This window comes from Nanorana parkeri, unplaced genomic scaffold (genome assembly GCF_000935625.1).
Source record: "Nanorana parkeri isolate BGI_ZX_2015 unplaced genomic scaffold, ASM93562v1 scaffold27, whole genome shotgun sequence".
NCBI classification, from domain to species: Eukaryota; Metazoa; Chordata; class Amphibia; order Anura; family Dicroglossidae; genus Nanorana; species Nanorana parkeri.
In genome coordinates this window covers 2865204-2885792 of record NW_017306295.1, presented here as the reverse complement: position 1 = coordinate 2885792, position 20589 = coordinate 2865204, and the positions used below count along the sequence as shown (strand labels likewise).

The 20589-nt window shown below is 39.3% G+C and overlaps 1 protein-coding gene across 1 annotated transcript in view; it reads left to right on the top strand.

Moving 5' to 3' along the window:
* Positions 1-20589, top strand: part of EXOC4 (exocyst complex component 4) — a 345298-nt gene that overhangs the window by 248932 nt on the left and 75777 nt on the right. Inside the window, exons 12-13 of the mRNA XM_018566438.1 lie at positions 5989-6125; positions 11694-11849. Coding sequence (XP_018421940.1) covers positions 5989-6125; positions 11694-11849 — 293 coding nt within the window. The remainder of the gene's footprint in view (positions 1-5988; positions 6126-11693; positions 11850-20589) is intronic.

The window sequence follows — 20589 nt, the reverse complement described above, 5'->3', positions numbered from 1 at the left end:
GGCCAATAGCAGGCTGAATGTTGCACCTGCCCACTACCTGCTGTATTTACATTCAGCTGCTGTCTGCGGAATCTTGCCACTGGCAGCTGTCATTCCCTGACTTTTTGGTTTCGGCCTGACAAATTCTGTTGCGGTGAGGTACGTTGCAGTGCCATTCATTTCAATAGCACCCCAAATGCGCCTCCCACCCACAGTGTGATCGCCCGCACTGGAATGCACAGTACCGCAATGCCGTGCGTTCCATTGCAGTGTGATTGCAACGAATTGTGCATGCAGTTTTATTCTGAAGTAAACTTTGTTTTTTTAACACTGCATTTGTGTATTTTAGTTTAAATTCAGGATGGTATTTATTTAACTTTCTTTATCCGATAAATAAAAAAAAAAATCTGCCAACTAATCGATTATGAAAATAATCAATAGTTGCAGCCCTACATTAAATTGAATCCCTTAAAGCAGACCTTTACCCATATCTTTAAAAACAAATACACCTTTAGAAATGTTTAGTAATGACAATCTACAAACACATACTTACAGATAATTGGCGGCTTTGTATTCTTTGCATACCTTATTTCTCCACCAGTTTTCTGGCAGTGGCCATGTTTACTAAGGGCAGATTACTAGCTCCCCTTTTACTTCCTGGATTTCTGACACATGGGACTAGACATGTGACCATGCACATCATCTCAGGGGAGGAAAATGTCTTTCCCTTAGATCTTGTGAGATTACAGATGAGATTTCCCAGCATTGCTCTGATGATGACAAGGCAATCCCAGTGTACATTGATTTGGTAAACTGAAGTCATTTTGCCGTTTCAAAGCAGGAAGTGAATGCTCTGCAAGTAGAATTATTTCAAAATCACAGCATTTTACACTGAGGTGTCTATGTTACGATTAATCATCATACATAGAGGAATGCAGTGGGGGAATTAGATTTTTTAGTGTAAAGGTCCACTTTAAGAACCAAGCTTCAGATGCTTGTCTTTCAGTTAAAGACCAAAGCAATTTTTGCATTTTTGGTGTTTGTGTGTTCAAATGCAATTTACATCTTTCTCATTTATTCCACCAACACATATTATATATCGGTTTTTAAAGGACAAAAAGAGCTTTAATTTGATGTGACCTATACATATATAAGTTACCATTTAATTAAAAAAAATACCAAAAAATGCAAGAAAAAATAATACAACTTTTTCCACAGTTTTGGTGACAATAATATGTACATACTTGGTGCAGCTTAAAGTGACATTAAAGCCAAAATCTACCCCCCAATGCTGGTGTAAGGACTTACCTTAAATGATGCCTCTTGATCTGTTCATCTTCTTCTTTCCAGTAGTTTTCAGCGTTCCTTCCAGCGCTGTCTCCTGTCTCTTCCTGTCTTCCTGTCCTACTGAATCTGTTTTTAAAAAATGTTTTTGCATATATCTACTGCTTGCTAGCAGTAGATATATGCAAAAACACACGAGGGTTTAATTATCCTTTAAGAAAAGTATTTCAAAATAAATGTATTTATTTGTGCTGATCTACAGAGTACATCATATGTCTAGAATTTCAGTTTATTTTTGGTAGTTAGTGGTCACAATTTCAATTATAGAATTTGGTATGTCTGTCTTTAAAATGTAATAGACATCACAGAAAGAATTTACGCACAAAAGTATATATTTATATACAGTAGACATCACAGAGTATTTTGACACTTTTGAGGTAGCCATGACGGAAACTTAACCCCTTAAAAACCAATGACAGAATTATTCCGTCATGGGTCCTTATGGCAAGAACAACCATGATGGAATAATTTCGTCAATGGTCCTTAAGAGGGTTAAAGCTTGAATTTGGTGATAAATGACTGATGACTTGAGGTGTTTCACTTGGTACACAGGCAGGAGAATGGCTCACAAGCAACAAAATAGGTGAAATATTAATTGCTAATGTGCACAAGAGGACTCTTTAGGATTTCCAGTGCCGCAAAGCCAGTGAGTTGGGGCTTGCATACTTTCAGGGCTGGTGGTTCATGGGTTATTTCAGGTCACAGTGGCTGTGACGGACTCCGCTACTCAGGATGAGTACATCTGCTGCTGTATTCCTCCTTACTGAGAAGATGCTGCACCCAGATGATCTTTAGCTCCCAGTTCACCCAGTTACTAGCCAAAATCAAGTGTAGGGTGAAACAAACTCTGACTAATTGAGCAACTGTGCAACCGTTTATACACAAAGTGATCACATAAGATTGTAATCACATACACTCTGCCCTCCCCAGACACACTGACTCCACAACCCTGCAGGGGTCTAGCTGCCAAAGAGCTCCAGACAGCCATAGCAGGAGTCTGGCCAGACGCATCGGCAGGAGAATGTCATTGTCCCAAGCTCCTTCGGAGTACAAAGAGCGCTAACGGGGGTAGTGATGACAGTAGGTAGTGGTCTTTTGATAAGCAGGTTACCCAGTATAACATACTTAAAAATAATCCAACAATAACACACACATAATACATAAACTGATGAGCATGGCTTCACACTGGCCACCAAAGTCTAACGATATGACATATTGAATTATAAAAAGTAATTGATGTCTGCAAAAATATTTTTGCCTGGAGTTCCACTTTAAGCTGCTCCATTCCATTTATTATCTGCCCTATTTCCTTATAAGTAAATATTTACATTGTTCTTGACTTTGGGGCATAAAACTAACTTATGCAATGCTGTCTCATTACTGCATTCCATGATAACTGTAGACCAGTTTTCACAGCTTTATCTTCATATCACCAGTGGGGAAAAAAGGAAGATTTTAATATGTGCAATGAGCACAAAGAGTAAGTCTGAAAGTCTGTACAAGCATAATAGAACAATATAGCTAAAAAGCAATTTACAAAGTTGATGACTTCACTGCCTTGACTTACAGTATTAAAATTGTTATATATCTACAATTCCATATTTATTCTTTTATTCCTACATGTTTCTTAACATGGCCTCCTGATATGTGTCTGCAGTCCCATCAAACCAGCTTAGTATTTCCAGATTTCTGCACTATTTTTGTGTTTACAACCTACTGTTATACAAAAACATCTGCTTCAGGAACTGTTTTCTTCAGCCAAACATTTTTCACGTTTTAACAAAACCCCTATATATACTGTATTCATGAAGGATAAAAAAGGTACAGGGAGGGCTCAATGCCATTTCTTGACAGGTTAGGTGGAAATGTATGGATGTAAGTATGATGTTTGTCATCCAGAGTGATAGAATTATTGGACAAGTGAACACATAACTTACAAGCAAAAGGAAGAATCAATTATATTGAAAGGCATTCGATTGAGATATAATGGGGTTTTAGAGAGTCCTGTGAATTGGAAGAATTGCAGTAATGCTTATGAGAAACCTACATTTTCTTGGTATAGTATAGTTTTTACATACACATACTTCCTAATATTTACAAACGTCATAACAAAATAGGCCCTTACAAACCAATCTTACATCTGTTCCAGTAGTGCTGAGCTATATTAATCCTAAATACTTTTTCTTAATCATACAGTACAGGACACAGGACTCAGTCCTAGTATAACTACTTTTACTTCCAATAGTGTCCATAGTAATGGACTTATTCACTCTACTGAGAGAAGAAATCTATTTCCCTTGCTTTTATTTTTATTTTTTATTGTTTTGACATGACTTTTTTAGCTGCTAGTAGTGCCTGGGGCACCCCTAATTGCAGCTTTTGGTTAACTCCTTGTCTGATCCTTGGGGGATGTTACCAAGAGACGACCTTTTATGTTACTCTGGGCACTGTATCCTGTGTTAGGCTCTCACCTTTGGTACTTAATTTCAGGGCCCATGTCTAGCTGCTGTAGGAGCCCTATCCCTGAAGACTCCTTACAAGTATGCCAGTCCGTAGGGTGAATCCAGGATGGGAATTGTCACTAACATCCTGTTTTTAGTCTGGGACAGCCACAAGTTTCCCATGGCAAGTCTGGACTGCATGCCCTTTACTGGTGCCTAGATTTCTTTTCATTCTTTTTCCCTGTAAGCTGACAGCAGACCACAGGCTGTGACAAAATTAAATAAATTGTCATGGCTATAGACCAGGAGTTTCTATACTTTTGAATTTGACAGCCCTTGTGTCTCCCAGCCACTAGGAGCCGCTATTGAGCTTGTGCAGCCTCGATCTCTGTGAGATCACTGCACGTCTGTGGCATTTTCTCCACTTGCGTGCATTAATTGACTGGAATTCACAGCTCCTGCTCAACTACACACAGCACAGCCATCCTTTGACATCACCTGGGCATTTATTTGCCTACGGTGCTTGACACAAAAGGCTTAACCCTTCCCACTCCACATTTGATGGTTTTGAGTACACCTTGTGGTAGAATTCCTCACACACTTGGTAGATCTTAAGCGCAAGCTCTGGGGATTAGGGGCCTTTGGTTTTGTCAGCCATGACCACTGTGCCCAGTCTAGGTCTCTTCCTTCTTTAGAGACCTCCATTGCTCCTTCGGGTACACTCGCTGTTCGCTGCTGCTACACTTCCTGACAAAGTGAAGGCTGATGCTTCATTTGATTCAGGACGAGGGTCAATCTTATGATATCTCTCACAAACCTAAGGTTATTATTTCAATCTTTTTTTGACATGGCGCCCTCTTGTCTGGTTTTAGAGCAGCCTGCTTTGCTCCACCCTAATCTCACCAGTCTGGGTTCCTTAAAAATGTCCAAACCACTTAAGCACTTTCCTGTTCACATGCTCCAGTACCTTTTGCACAGTGGCTGGCCTCACTTTGAAAATATTTTTGTCCCTCTTAAGCAATACACTATTGATGAGGGATTTCTTAAGAAATGGGCTCAGTTTTTAAGAAACCTGTGTACAAGATTTTAGAGGCTCTCTTTAAGGCCCTGATCTCTTTAGAACTTTCCACTGTGCACCTGTTACATCAATGGCAGCCTGTCAGACTCTTGCTGTCTGGGCTAAGCACATTCTGACAACCCAACCCCCCCCCCCCCCCGGTCCTTAAACATATGTGGCTTTACGCTACTACATTGATGGTTTAGTGGATACACTTCCTCAGATATCCAGGATGACTCAAGTGTTGATGGACAGAACTTCCAAGCAAGAAGCATTTCGAGAGGAACACTTTGATTGGGAACACCTGTTTGGTGACTCCTTGGACACTGCAGGGTCCTGCGGGTAATCCTTTAGCTCCTAAGTCAAAAAAGAGTTTCTTTCATTTCTTTCAGGCCTTGAGCTCCAAGTCCAAATCCAGCACTCAACTCTGTACCAGAAGGCTTGGACCTGAAAACTTTCCAAGTTCATGAGCAAGCCCTCCTCTCTGAAGGGGTCATTACTACAGTTCCAAACAAGGATGGCATTTGACCCATTCTTGCTCTAAAGATTCTCACAAGTTTGTTTTGATTCAAAAATTCTGCAGAAATCAGCTCTGACTCACTGCTTTGAGTATCTGTTAGGGGTCGACCGTTATCAATTTTTTTTGAACCGATACTGTTTATTGGCCACCTTTCAGGCCGATAACCGTTATCAGGTACCGATTTTCTGTTTACAGGCAGTCGCATGATATCATCCGCCCCAACCCCATTCATCTGCCGCCGGCCAGATCCCGCAGCCTGCAGCTGAATGTAGACCACTCTGTTGCCCACCCCTCAGTTGGACTGCTTTTGGATATCTCATCGTTAAGACAAGTACTGTGCCCTGTACTGTATGATTAATTTTTGACTTGCCTGTAAAATCGGTTTCCTGGCGTACAGTACACAGGTCTCTTCCCTCTGTTCCTTATGATTTCTCTATTGCTTGACACAATACTGAGGCTTGCTTGGGAGTAGGAGGGGGTTACATTGGGTCTGTCCTTGCAGCTTTGTTTGCCAGTGTCAAGTCACCGGAAGGTTGCTGCAGATTGCCCCTGATTAAGACTAATTCTTGTACTATTCTCCAAGAAAAGGATTTTACAGGTAATAGGTTTTGTTGACCTCACCTATTTTTTTTTATTTTGTCTTCCAGAGCACCGTCATTGTGGAGAAGAGCATTCAAGATCTAATGAACCTTATGCGCGACCTAAGTGCTTACTCAGATCAGTTCATGAACATGGTGTGTGTGAAACTACAGGAGTATAAGGACACCTGCATGGTAGCATTCAGGTACGTACGTCATATGTAGTAGCCTTTCCCCCTTGCATTCAATTTTAAAGTTATTCAAATTATAGTACTGACACAAGTAGAGTACATAAACAGCACCGTTCATATTCTACAATTAATCTTACCTATACTTTGTAGAATTAGTGGTTTTGCTTCATGGTTATATAACCCAAAGTCTATCGCAATGGAAAACAGTTGTGTTACAAAAAATTTAAGAAGTTTTTCATTTTATGTGTTGCTTTGGCCTCCACTGCTTTTGCATTACCACTTATAAACTGGTCCCAACCTCTGCAGGGGTATGGACATTTTTTTAAAAACCTACTTGCCCAAGGACTAAGCAGGGGGCCAATCTACTTGTCCTGATAATACAAAAAAACCCAAAACAAAACCGTATTCAACCATGCTAAGAAGCTGACCAACGAGTGTGCACAATTTGCAAGCTACGGTGCAGGGCTGCACTGGATGGGAGTCTGGGGTACAGATAGAACACCCATATCGGTGTAGGGGAAGGACTGTTCACAAAAGGTAGGGGGTTGAGACGAGAGGGGGCCAGATTTGAGTCGATAATTCTATTTTCCCAAATTACTTGGAAAAGTGAACCTACCATTTTTTTCTTCTTATTTTTTTTTTTTTTACTTTATCACCTTTTTTTAATGTAATTTTTTTTATTTTTGACTTTAGCACTTTTTTTAAAATGTTTATTTTATCATTTAAAAAATATAAATATTTACCTTTTATTGCTATCACACAGGAGCTAACAAGCCCCGGTGTGATAGCATTTGGAGGTGACAGGTTCTCTTTATTGAACCTGTCACCTCCAATGCAGGAGTTTAGCACAGCACTGTGCTTGCTCCCCTGTGACCACTAAGATGGGAAGGCTGCGAGTGCAGCATTCCTATCTCAATGTTCACACAGAGCAGAGTGGAGAGCTCTGCTCCCCGCTGTCCAACCTGAACCACCTTGCCGTGGTCCCGGGTCCCCCAGAAGAGTGGGGGGCCCGAAAACCACAGTGGGGAAGGATGCGGCCAGCAGGGAAGGATGCGGCCAGCAGGGAGAGATGCAGCCGGAGGTGGGGGTGGACCATGGAGGGGGCAGCAGGGGAGGACGGACGAGCAGGCTTATTACAAGTGATCTCTGTGACATCGCCCAGGTCACTTGTACAAAACGAGTGGCGGCTTCCCCGCTGTACATTTACCCCTGCCTGCCAAAAGCAAAGCTAAATGCAAAAAAAAAAACACCCGCAGGGCGGCCAGAACTGTATGTCCTGGGCATCAGGCGATAGGAATTTCACACCCCTGCTATGACAATTGTAGCATCCTATCACATACATGAGGCAGAGACCGGAAGATGAGGAGGCTTCTCTTGCAGGTCGTGTCCTGCAACCCCTGGGGTTGGAACAGAAGGCTGTAGGACAGCGAGGAGCACGAGTGCCACGGGCTGGAAGCAAACACTGTGCAGGAGACGTCTGGCAGCGTAGTCAGCAGGCCAAAGGTCAAAATCGGGCGGGCAGCGTGGGAACAGATTCAGGAGACAGGAATCGGGGTCCAGAAAGCCAAGGGTCAGAGCCAGCTGGGCAGCAAGGTACCGAGTCAGAAGGCAAGAGCGAAGTCCAGGAAAAAAAGTCAGGGTCAGGAGCAGGCAGCAAGCAGCAGAGTGGTTCAAGACAATCCAGGTCAAAACAGGTCAGAGGCAAATTCAACAGGAAACAGGAAGCACTATCTGACAAGACCATCAGCAATGTTGTGAGCTCAGGCTTGTTCTTATATAGCCACCTATGAGGTAAGATGTAATTTCCTGTGCACCTGCTGTTTGTGCGTCTTCCCGCACACCTTCGGTTGTGCACACCTGCGCACTATGGTCCATCTTCGGAGATAGGGTCTTTGCGCGGCCGCCATTCTACCCTTACACATCCTATGTTCAAATTTGATCAGTGGTGGCTGGTAAGGATCGGTGATACCAAAAAGAAAAAAAGCTTTTTACCAATATGGCTATTATTGGTTCACATGCAAGCTTTCTGATAATGTGGAGACAGCAAACCTTAATTCAAGGATTACTAAACCGAACACAATTTTAATATATTGCAGTGCTCAGGTGTAGTGGCTGCATTTGTATCCGTAATACCGTAATATACAGGGGTACAGGTACTCCTAGAATGAGATCCTAATAGGTTGGACTTGATGGACTAATGTCTTTATTCAACCTCAAATACTATGTAACTATGTATCCTTCCTTCCTTTCTGCTAATAACATTTTCAGAAGGTAAATGTCTTTTGATCTTGTCAGACATGCAGCTACCTTGTCACTTTGAGCTGAACTGGAAGTATAAAACAATCTTACCTTTCGTCTGTAAACAACCTTTTTTCCGACCCCCCAATGTAATGGGTAGACATGTTTAAAGTTCTGCCCATGAGTGGCAACCATAGTTCCCTGTTCCCTCCGTGGATTCAGTAGGGTGCGTTTAGCCACTCGTAGAGAATAAATGTGCTTTTCACAGAATTACCAGGTAAAAAAAAGAGTTAAAAAGCCTGAAAAAAATAAAAACTGTTGTTATTTTTGCAGTTTTACTTAAAAAATTTTTACATTCACGTTTCTATATGCTTGCTCTGGAGGGTAGATGAGGCATCCCTGCTTATGAACTATTAAGGTGACATAGTAATTTATGTTGACTGATGTATAGACATGCAAAAAGAGCAGTAAACACAATCAGTGGGTAGCACTGTAAAACAGAAAGGAGAGCCTATGTGTATAATTGATACAGATAGCTGCCCCCTGTAAATATAATTAGGAATTGTACAAAGAAACCCAAGTATTAATGTGGACCTATCACTAACTTTACAATTCTGCATGAATATATTCCTGACATGCAAAGTTTAAAACTATAGTTTTTTACACAGCTCTACCTTTTATCATTGAAGAGCAGTCCTTGAGCTCCAGTCAAATGATTTAGCCTAAGATTAGATGATGTTATTAGTCTACTGTAGGAAGCATTTCCTCAGTCTCCCTCTCTCTAGTGATCAGACTAAAACACTGTGAGGGAAATTTATCAAAACTGGAGCAGTTGCATGGTAACCAATCTGCATCCACCTTTCATTTTGAAACCTTAACTGAACAAACTAAAGAGAGAAGCTGATTGGTTGGCATAGGCAACTGCTCCAGATGTGATAAATTCTCCCCTGTAACTTAGTATCAAGGCAGAAATTGAGAGGCTGATCCATGTTCGGTGTTTGTGTACATAGTAAAGAAGGGAACAATCACCAGGTTTTACATGATTGCGTCACCTCTGAGCCAGTGTCTCAGTCCTGGAAGTAGATACTGACTCTGGATAATGCCCAGATAAATCCCCCTCACAGTTTACTAGCACACACAATGGTGACTGCATAGCACTCACTCTAAAACAAGAAGTCAGGACCAGGAAACTAAAACTTTTAAACATCAAAAAGCAGCATCCATTGTAAGTGATTTCATCAGCATTTGAAATAGCTTAAAATCTTTTTGACTTTAATATGATTTTAAGTATTACACTTCCACATTACTTGACCTACATGCAATTAACAAAAAGATATATTTGATGCTGACTTCTCTCTAAATCATTAACATTATATAATTGTATCTAGCCAAATCTAACTCTTTTAGAGAACTAAGAAAAAGTTTTTCAAAAAGGGAATGTTGTCTGATATACAGTATATTGCGCACACATAAATGATAAGGCCCTTATTGTGTTATTTTCTGTGTTTGGTAAAGTTTTAGTTTGGTTGTTGACACTTGTTTAATAAACATAGGAAATAGACAATCTTATGAGGCATTGCTTTAGGGTTATATTTCTTTTATTTACATAGAGAAGGCAGATACATTGATTTATACAAGTTCATTATTTTTCTTACTCTTAAATACTCATTTAAGGTCTGTATCACATATTGACTTCAGCACAGCTAAATCTTAATATCTTAAAATGGATTTGGTGTTTACTGTATCACTTGAGGCCTGCGGGTCTTAATTAGTTTCACATGCTGGATACTAGGAAAAAGCAATTACACACGCACATGGTACGGCCAATCTATATTTTGTAGTTTGTGTTCTGGATGAACAGCAGTATAGCTAAAATGTTAACTCAGGCGAGTCTTGCCTCTTGTAGCCTCTGGTTCTCAAAGGGCTCTGAGTGAAATTAAAAGTTAGTGGTGTTAGTGCGTTTTCAAATGTAAAACTAGAAAACAAATTATTGTTGATAGCTTTGATGATTGGATTAACTAAGTATGTAGCAAGCTGTGGTACTAATAGAATATGGAGAATGCAAGCTTTACTCTGCCTGACATGATAATCAGTCCTCACCCGCTTATCTCCTCATGTGGAAAATGTGCTCTCTACAAATCACAGAATTTTTTGTACATGGCTTGTGTTATGTGTTTATCTTTTTAGAAAGCTCAGTTGAAAATAAAAACCAGAAATGGCTATATTTTATTTTATACTGGCCTAAATAAAATTGAATTGGTTATTTTATTGCAATATCTCTTATTGAAATATCAAATATTCCTATCATACACATCATAGCTTTCTTCAACAGTTTTTCCATTTATTAAACAGAAACTAAAAGAGTAAAAAGTTGGAGAGGAGAAAAAGTTATAACTTTGCTTTAGGCCATTGCTTTAGTCCAAGATCTCAACTGAACAGAACTTGCGGATGACCTCAAGGGTCACCCGGAAGTTCAGATACTCCATAAGAATCTTTAACAATGAATATGACAAAATATGTCACTCTACTTTTGGCCCTATCTTGGGAAGAGAAGGGACCATTATTCCAATTAGATCTACACTGAGGAAAGAGAGGGACTACTATTCCAACTAGAACACAGTAGGCCCAACAATTCACACAGGAAAAAGCTACCGTAAATGTAGAACCTATTTACATTGGAAGGTCTTTTAAGATCCTATAGAGACCTCTTGATAGAGATTCTGTCTTCCTATCAATACCGTAGTATAGGATATGCAATGATAATAGTGGACCAGTAACAACAAGAACCCCCTCAATTCAGTCTGGCGTAAATCCAGATACTAAAAAGATAAGATTAGACTGTATAAAGTGCTTAATGGTAATAGAAATAATATCAATTTGTCACAATTAATTATCAGACCGGAGAATTTACCAGACTTGGTAATGAGGGACATGGTGGTCAGGAGAAAGGAGTGAGTGTCAAAAATAAGAGCATGTTATTCGCATTTAATGCAATCTTCATCTCCTCTTGAATAGTACTAAAACCTGCCACTCCTGCAGAATGCCATAGCAAATGGGCAAGTGGCTCAATCGCCACTGCAAAAAAGCAGCTATGAGAGAGGAGAACCCTTTTGTGTCTCACGATACAAATTAAAAGTAGAGGCTTAAAGTATTTACTCTGACAGAGATCAGAGGCTGATCGAGGATCTGGTGAGTCTATCTTTTTTTTATTTTAGACCATAGACAAAACATGCGGTCCCACTGCAAGGGTTAATTTTGTACATGCCCAGAGTTCAATTTTAAACTGTCGTTCACACAATTGAAATGTGTCCGCAAATGTGGCCTAACTGGTTTGTTTCATTGTAGGAGCATTGTTCAAACGGATGAGAAGCTGGCAATAAGTGCTTCTTGGGCAAAGGATGATGACATCACTAGACTACTGAAATCCCTTCCCAACTGGCTGAACATGACACAGCCTAAACAATTAAGACCCAAAAGGGAGGATGAAGAAGATTTTATAAGGTACGTCAGTTTAAAATATTAGTAACATACTAGAAGGGGTTAAGGATGGAGTCCAACCAAACCTAATATTTCAGTTCTAACAAAATACACAGCATATAGTATATGGAAGCTATTTTATTTGGCAAAGATTTGTAAATTGTTTACAGAAGGCTCATATCAAGAAATATTCTGATATTTATTGTAGATTTAGGTAAAAACACATTTAATTTTTTCAATGGAAACATTACTGGATGAAATTATGTGTTTTTATATCTGCTTGCTGTTAAACTTTAGACTGCTTAAAGTGTAACTAAAACTCATTGGGGCAAATTTACTAAAGCTGGAGCAGACAGCAGTTGCCTATAGTAATCAATCCGCTTCTCTCTTCAGTTAAAGTACACTTAAACCTTTTTTTTTTCATATATCTACTGCTAGCAAGCAGTAGATATATGCAAAAACATTCAAAAAAGTAATAAAAGATACCAAATAGGCAAAAACGTACCTGTGTCTCCGCCGCTCGCTCCAGTCCAAAGATCTGAAGATTCTCAAGCGGCCATGAAGGGTCTTAGGGCGCTTGCATGCACAGTAGAGATCTTCGGCCGGGAGAAGAGAAGAGACACAGGGTAAGTCAGTGCACATAGACACCGTGGGACCCGAGGAGTCTGCGCTGGATCAGAGACCAGCACTGGAGGGACTCCTGAAAACTACTGGAAAGAAGATGATCGGATCAAGAGGCATCATTTAAGGTAAGTCCTTAAAGCAGCATGGGGGGGTTAATGTCACTTTAAGCTTTGAAAATAAAAGCTAGAAGCTGATGCCATGCACAGCTGCTTCAGGTTCTGTCTGTTCCAGTCTTGGTAAATTACCTTCCGTAAGTTTCCCAAAGCAGTTCAATTCAAGTCTGTCACAGTTGCCACTGTGCTTATGTCAGCTTTTAACCAAACTTTCAAACCCTGAGATGGCTGTTGTCCTGGCTGATAAAATGTGCAGATGTAAATAAAGGCTAACGGTGTGCTGTATTTGGCTGTAAAGAATAGGAGGCATTCGTTTCCTAAGGTTTTGTATATTCTTCGGGACGCCAGTGGCTAAATATCTGCACAAATGTCACAGGCATAACATGGCTTCCCACACTTGTTATTGGATGTTTTATTTATATTTATTACTTAGACTGCAACAGGACAATTCAAACACCTATCACCCCAATATAAGTGGTAACAGATCAAGAACTCTCCATCAGAGTCTTCAAGCTGTTTAAGCCAGATGTAACTTGCTCCATTTATCACCTATTACTGACATTTTATTTTTGGGTAGGCTGACCCTTTCAAGCTAAACTTTCCTGAACTAGTATAGAGTGTGTTGGGATTCTTCAAAGGACTTTGGAGGACTGTGGAACATGGCATGTTGATAACATTGCCTTCCATTCTCTTTGATGCAACACCTCAAATGGTCAAGTGATCCTTTTTAGTGGTCATGCAAACCTCTCTTTTCCATTTTCATCCTATTGTGCCTATGTTTTGTGTGCTGTAGGTAGGGCGTATTCAATGATCTTGAGAGCTATTTAGTATTAGCAAATGAAACATTAGGTGAACCTACATTGTAAGACTTTACTGAGAGCAATTTCCACATTCAACTGCAGGGCACTTTGATTGAGGGTTAGTGTTGTCTATGGAGAGAGAAGCTTAGAGCTTGCTTATCCCCATATGGTGGATGGCTTCATTTTCTAGACAACTGCAGGTACTGACTCGGATGTTGTAAAAATACAGTGTAAAATATCGTTTCAGTGAAGGACACTGATTATAATCACATTCTGTTTTTACTATATTTTGCTTGTGGAGAGATTCACATGCCTCTATAAAAGTGAACGGTAAGTGAGGGTATATTGTAATGCGATAGACATACAGGTACCTCCAAACAGAAAGGATTAGAACTCCGCAATAGAGGATACAGAGGTGTGATAGTCACAATACAATCTGGTTGATATAGAGCAGAAAGGGGATCTTTCTTCCAACAAAATGGTCCCACAATGATCACCAGAAGTAATAAGATGGATATTTCTTTGTGAGGAAGGAAGAGAAGTTGCGTTCGTGAACAGAACCCTCACAGTATAAGGGAGAAAACATTTAGATGGAGAGATCCAGAAACAAGATTTTGAGTTCTGCATGGAAATAGTGTGGACATTATGAGACCGCCAATGCTGTCCAGTGTAAGGAGCCAGACGTCAGTTAGTGACAGGTGGAGTATTTGATTTCCTCTGGAAAAAAAGATATTGCACGTGAACGGTATTGCAAAGGGCAAGTGCAGCGGAAGTCCGGTGAAAAGACTGACTTATACAGATATTCTGTTATGACTTAGGAAGGTGTATGTTTCATAGAACCTGATCCAAGAGTATGAAAGTGGATATATCCAGCTATAACATTATTTCTCTGATAAAAGAAAAGGGGATAAAGGGACAATTCTCATATGTTGTGTATTGTCTAAAATCCATATTCTGCAGTGTGACCCAAGGGACAGAATGAAAAGGAAGTTTGATAATGGAGTTCCCATCAATCTCACAATCCCAAAAGGGTGCAAATGGGAAAGTACCTGCTATACTCAAAGAGTAGAAACGTGATGACAGTATGATGGGAACTATCAGAATCTTGCACAGTAACCATTTCCATAAATAAAATTAATGATCTGCGTTTGTGGAAAAAAAACCTGTGTACCTATTGAGCTGCTGCACTAAAAGTTAATGATCCTTTTACGTATTGGAATGATGAATGTACTGCGCTACAAATAGGACTAAATTCACCTATTTCAGTGTACAATGAATACATAAATCAATAAACAAATCAACAATCATAAAATGAAAATAAAAATCCAAAATTAATTACGGTGAGCTTCTTATATATCACCATTACAAATAGTGTCAATCATAATGTGTAACATATAGAAAGTGAATAGTATTGATGTCCAATCCACAATGTGCAAAGACATACTCTTCAATCTCTCTGTGCCATGTATCCTCTTTTTAACATCAGTGTTAATCCACCGCTGTGCACATAACACATATAGATCCGCACTCACCAAACATCAATGTCCTCTTTTTCAAGGTGGTCAAACAGAATTTAGTGCGGTATCAAACGGTCTCCAACCCTGGTTTCCTCCGTTGTTTATACTCTCACCACGTTCAATTCCACCATCCGGAAGTCTGCATCTCCTCTCCCACTCCAAAAAACATAAACAATTAATAGTGCAATATGTCTTAAAAACCAGCGCTTTATTAAACAGATTAAAAACATTCACATATTCCATAGGAATTAATCGTTTTATAGGAAAAGTCTAGAGCTCTCAAACTACAAAACGGTCCATGACTAACAGACACAGTATACAAGGGACTGGAAAGTGCCACAGTGCAGAGTTCAGTGCCCAAAGGAACAGGGGTCACAAAGGGAAGCAACAGAAACTGGGGCACAACAGAGGCTGTACCATGGCTCTAAAAATGTAGAATGGTGTGTGTCTAACTGACACAGTACATAGGGAATTAGAAAGTGTCACAATATAGAGTTCAGTGCCTGAAAGATGCATATTAGTTTAACTTTGCCCCACTGAGAGGTTCATTCACAAAGAAAGGGTTCAGAAGCTAGGTCACACCAGAGGCTGTGCCACTGCTCCAAGTTTGGGGAATGCTCTGCGGCTAACTAACAAAGTACACTGATTTTTGGAAAGTGTCAAAATTCAGAACTCTGTGCCCAAAGGATATTCCCCATGATGTCCAGACTCTACACCATATCCAAAAAGGCACACCCACAGGGTGGGTCTTCAGAGACTGAGTCACACCAGAGGCTGAGCTACTGCCCTGGACCTGAAGAGTGCTTTGTGGCTTTGTCTGGGAAACACCACAAGCAGAGCCCAGTGCCTGAAGGTCACATTTTAGGCAATCTTCACCTCATTTATGGACTTACTGACACGGTGTGCCAGATACAGTAGCATGACTCGGGACCTGGAGAGTGTTCGCACTAACTCAGTACAAAGGTCTAGAAAGCTCCACTAGCAGAAGCCAGTACCTGAAGGTCAGATTCCAGACAGGCCCCACAATCTTTTGTCCAGTTGGGTCCAGATACTCCAAACCAGCACTGAGCATAAACCAGTTCAGATAGATGCTGTAAAGGGACTCTCTAAAGCAGCATATTAGACATATTAATTGAAGAGATAAAAATATCTTTGGAAATACCTATGATGATAACCAAAGAAAATAGTAAAAATATAAATTAAAATAAAGTTAGCATTTCCCCCAGCAGAAATGGGACAAGCTTTATCTAACTGGCTGCAGCTTCTAATGCGCAATGTGAGAAGCTCACAGTGTGCAGTGAACTCCGAGTAAGCATTTTCAGTACAGGAGAGAAGCCTGTACAATTGTGCAGAAATGAAAGGAAGTCTGGAGTGCAGGTTTAACATTGAAGTAGCTTTGGACTGTTAACTGGTAGAGCTCTAGCTTGTATATTCCATATGCAGGTCTCATTTGATGGAGCAAAAGTACCTTTCAGATTTGAAAATATATTAATCTTTTTGATTAATATTGCCAGGAATGTGTTGTATAATCAGATGCTGATTACTCATTCTAATGATTTTGATTGATTATAGCAGCATACATTTTGCGGGATTAGCCTCCTGGCCATCTTTCTCAAATATGATGGAAAACAGGATTTGTTAGAACAATTTCTGTTTGATTGCAGACCCGTAGTTTGTTGCAAATTGTGGTTTAAACAGGGAATGGTCTTTTTGCATTAATCTCTTGTGATAATCATTTTATACAACACTTGACAATCAACAGAATGCTAGAGTCTGCAATCAAGCAATATGGCTGTACTGTGATGACAAAGGGAATGACTTTTCCTAAACACACCTAGTCTTACTTTAACAGAAATGTGTTTGTGAGTGTGACCACATGATTGCTTTATAGGAAAAATGGTACCACACTGACAGATAAAAGTATCTTTTGAAACAGGTATCTTATACACTCATACATTATTGTATATCAAAATGTAATTAAGTAGCCTGGAATATGTAAATCAAAATATGGAAAATACATTAAATTAGCGGTATGTAAGGGGGCTTTTTCTCTGTAAAAGATGTAGGGTGCTTGCTGGAAACGTAAGAGTTAAGAAGCTTCTTAGGCTTTGGGTTTCAGGAATGTTAAAACCAAGCTCAAAGACAAAATCAACCCCACTTAAGTCTGTCTTTTTGAATTCTGAAATGCTTCTAAAATTTAACAGATATTGAAACACTAGTGAAACACCTGAACTTTACTGTATATATTGGAAGACTTCATTGTTTCTCTTTAAGTATTATGAATTGGAAAGTTTGGGGTTAAAGAGCAACTTCACCCATATCTTCAAAATAACAACAAATCACAAAAAATGTGGGTAGTGAATAACCTGAGTGGAGTCTTGGTCATCCCCACTACCCAACACACAGACATATTGGGGGGAAGTTATCAAAGCAAATGCAACAGTTTTAGCCTCTTTGATCATTTTTTTAATGTGCAAATCTGTTTAACCTCTCCTTTTAACATGTGACCAGAGCTTGCACTATTTTTCCAAGTCCCCATGACCACTTCTTCAAGAAGCGACAGTTAAGCTTTTTCCCTGGAGTTGCAAGTCTTGTTCCTGGAGTCTATTTAATCTAATTTATGAACAACGTTACGCTAGCAGCATAAATCTGGCGCAAATATATCCCATGCAACCATATGCGAGTTCAAACACTCGCAGTTGCTATGATAAATTCCCCCCAATATGCGTAATAGGGCCACCTTCAGAGTCTCCAGACAGTTTATACTTGTAAGTGGACTGCATAGTCTGAAATTGGACTGGCGGTAAGATGGATAAGTTGACAGGACCACCAAATATGTAGCATGGTGTCTTCTCCAGTCCCACATCCCCAACAGCAGTCGGACAGTGATGGAAGGATATGGCCATTGCTAACTCTTCTTAAAAGTCACCAGTCTTATTAAAACATTCCAGGAAGTTGTAAATCTGATTGGCAGGGCTAGCTATTGGCCCTGATTCCCCAAGCTGCAGCATCATGTAAGAGGTGCTTAAAGAGGATCTTTATCTTCAAAATAACAGCAAAGGCACCTTTAGACATGTTTAATAATGACAATCTACAAACACATACTTCTAGATAATTGCAGACTTTTCATTCTTTGCATACTTTGTTTTTCTTTTCCTCTCCATTCTTCTCAGAGTAGCCATTGTTTTTAAGGGCAGATGAATCCATCTCCCTTTACTTCCTGGAACTCTGGCACATGTGACCATGCACATCATCTCAGGGGAGGAAAATGCCTTTCCCTGTGATCTCATGAGATTACAGATGCGATTTACCACCACTGCGCTGCTGATGTAACCTTCCCAGGATGCAAAACTTAGGCACATTACATATTTTTTGCCAAAGAGAACCAGTAAGTAGAAAATGAATTGTAAGTGAAATATGTTTAACTAATGAATGTAAGATGATTTTATATCAGCATGCAGAACTTTGTAAGTACTTTGCAGGGCAATGTATATTTATTTGATCTGGATTCACTATTGAAAAAAAGTTTGAGCGTTTAATACTACTTTAGGAATTTTGAATGTAAGCTGTACGCCCTAAAAAAAACTTCAGCTTCTCTCGCTCTGCTACTGCTCACTCCACCATTATTAATTGGAATTACCGGCTGTCAAAATGACAACTGGTAATTGCTTTGTATTTTTACAGCCAATACTCCTGTTTACAATGACACTTGTAGATTGTCTGCAAGCGTCATTGAGTTTTTTTTATTGTATTTACTATTTTAATGATATGCAGATCCAGGGTGTAAAATAATTGTTCTTTTTTAAATATAAATGCCTGTTTAATCTCTTATTAACCCTTAGTTAACCATTATCAGGCTTAAATAACCCCTTCCTATTCTCCCCGTAGCTGTTTTTTTTCTTCTGATTTTATACCATAGTTATTTATTTATTGTTTTGTACATTTTCATTTATCTTGTTTGGGTCATTTGGCAATGTCGCATAACAATAAAAATGTGCACAACTGAAAAAGGAAACACCATTTTTTTTCTATTGGCAAATTACTTTGCCATGCTTTATACCAGAAACATAATTTGTGCGTCATTTTAAAGGGGACAATATATAGAATATAAAGTACTTTTTGGGAAATAAAACTTAACTGGTAGGAACAGAAAAAAATGAATTTTATAAAAAAAAAAAAATCCCATATAAAGTAAAATCATTTTTACAAAATAATGTTGCCAAAGGAAAGCCTAGTCACCCCCTAAAAAACAAAAACAAAAAACAGACTATATATGTATTACCTTACGGAATGACAAAATTAACACCAAATAAATAGACACATAAGGTTATTGTAAACATTTCTCTGGTCTATAAGGGGAATAAGAGCACCAGTGCTGAAATGGTTAAATTGTAAGAAGAGTTAGTTCACAGTAGCACGCACTCTAAAATGCTGATTTAGGTCCAGCAGAGGTAGGTGCGATGTGCTGTTATAGACATCACACTGGTTTTTTTGTTTGTCCGTTCAAAATAAAGTTTTAAAAAAACAAAGTGTACACTCAATTCAGGTCTCAGCACAGAAACACAGTTAGTTGAGCATCAGTGTGGTGACCTGCAGTGCCATCCAGTGAACTTTAAAAACAATGCAGCATATCTGCATTTTTTCACACCATGCCGCTCTCCACAAGTCATCACACCCAGGTTGTGATGTGACTAGTGTCGATCAGTTGCTGAAAGAAGCCAGCCTATTGGTATAAAGGTGCTCTTAAAGTGTATCTATCCTGGATAGAGGAGGAAGTGTTTAGAACCCCTGTACTGTAACTGAGTTGTCACTGGGTCAGGAATAGAGGGGAAGTCTTCCATAGTTACATAGTTACTCAGGTTGAAAAAAGTCACATGTCCATCGAGTTCAACCTATAGAGATATGAAAAAAAAAAGAGAAAAAAAGAGAAGAAAAACAGAGGCACAGGATATATATTCCAGTGGATATACTTCTGGTGACAGCTGTCTTTGAGAGGATTTCCTTTATCTTTGTGAGATCTGTAATCACTTTTTTTTCGAGACAGGAAGTAAAGGAAAATCTGAGCAATAAGATACAGGCAGCAAAAAAAAAAAATTGTGAATTTTACCAGTTCCTTTCTCTAACCAAAAGTGAAACAAATGGCTTTAAATATATTTTTAGTGCTGACCACTTAAAGTTTCCTATAAAAAGTTTCCTATGCTGTTTACGCAGCTCCTTTGTCTTGTACAGTATGTTTTTTTGCAAAACAAAGAACTAACTTACCATTTAGAATACTGGATATGCTAGTCATGAGACTAATACTGTGACAAAGCGTATTTTTTTTAAACAGAATTCATTTCATGACTGGTTATTAATGAGCCAACCAATCACATATATTTAAATCTTTTGTTTAATTGTTAATATGGTCCTCAGCACTTTATGGAGAACATTCAATTATTCCCACAAATATTTGTAGCTGAAAGAGCTTTCAGTCTAATTTGCCTGCCGTACCTATACACACCTACAACCCAAGAGCCGACCAGGCTAATAATCTGGAGTTGGAAGCCTTACAAGTGTCTGTTAGAAACCTTGCCTGGGATAAACACATATCGAAGATGCCAGTAGACATCACATGATGTATAAATGTTAGCAAACAATCTTAACTACTTCCAAAGGTTTCTTCTAAACCTACACATAGACAGGAGAAAAGCTGGTGATTGATGAACCCCCT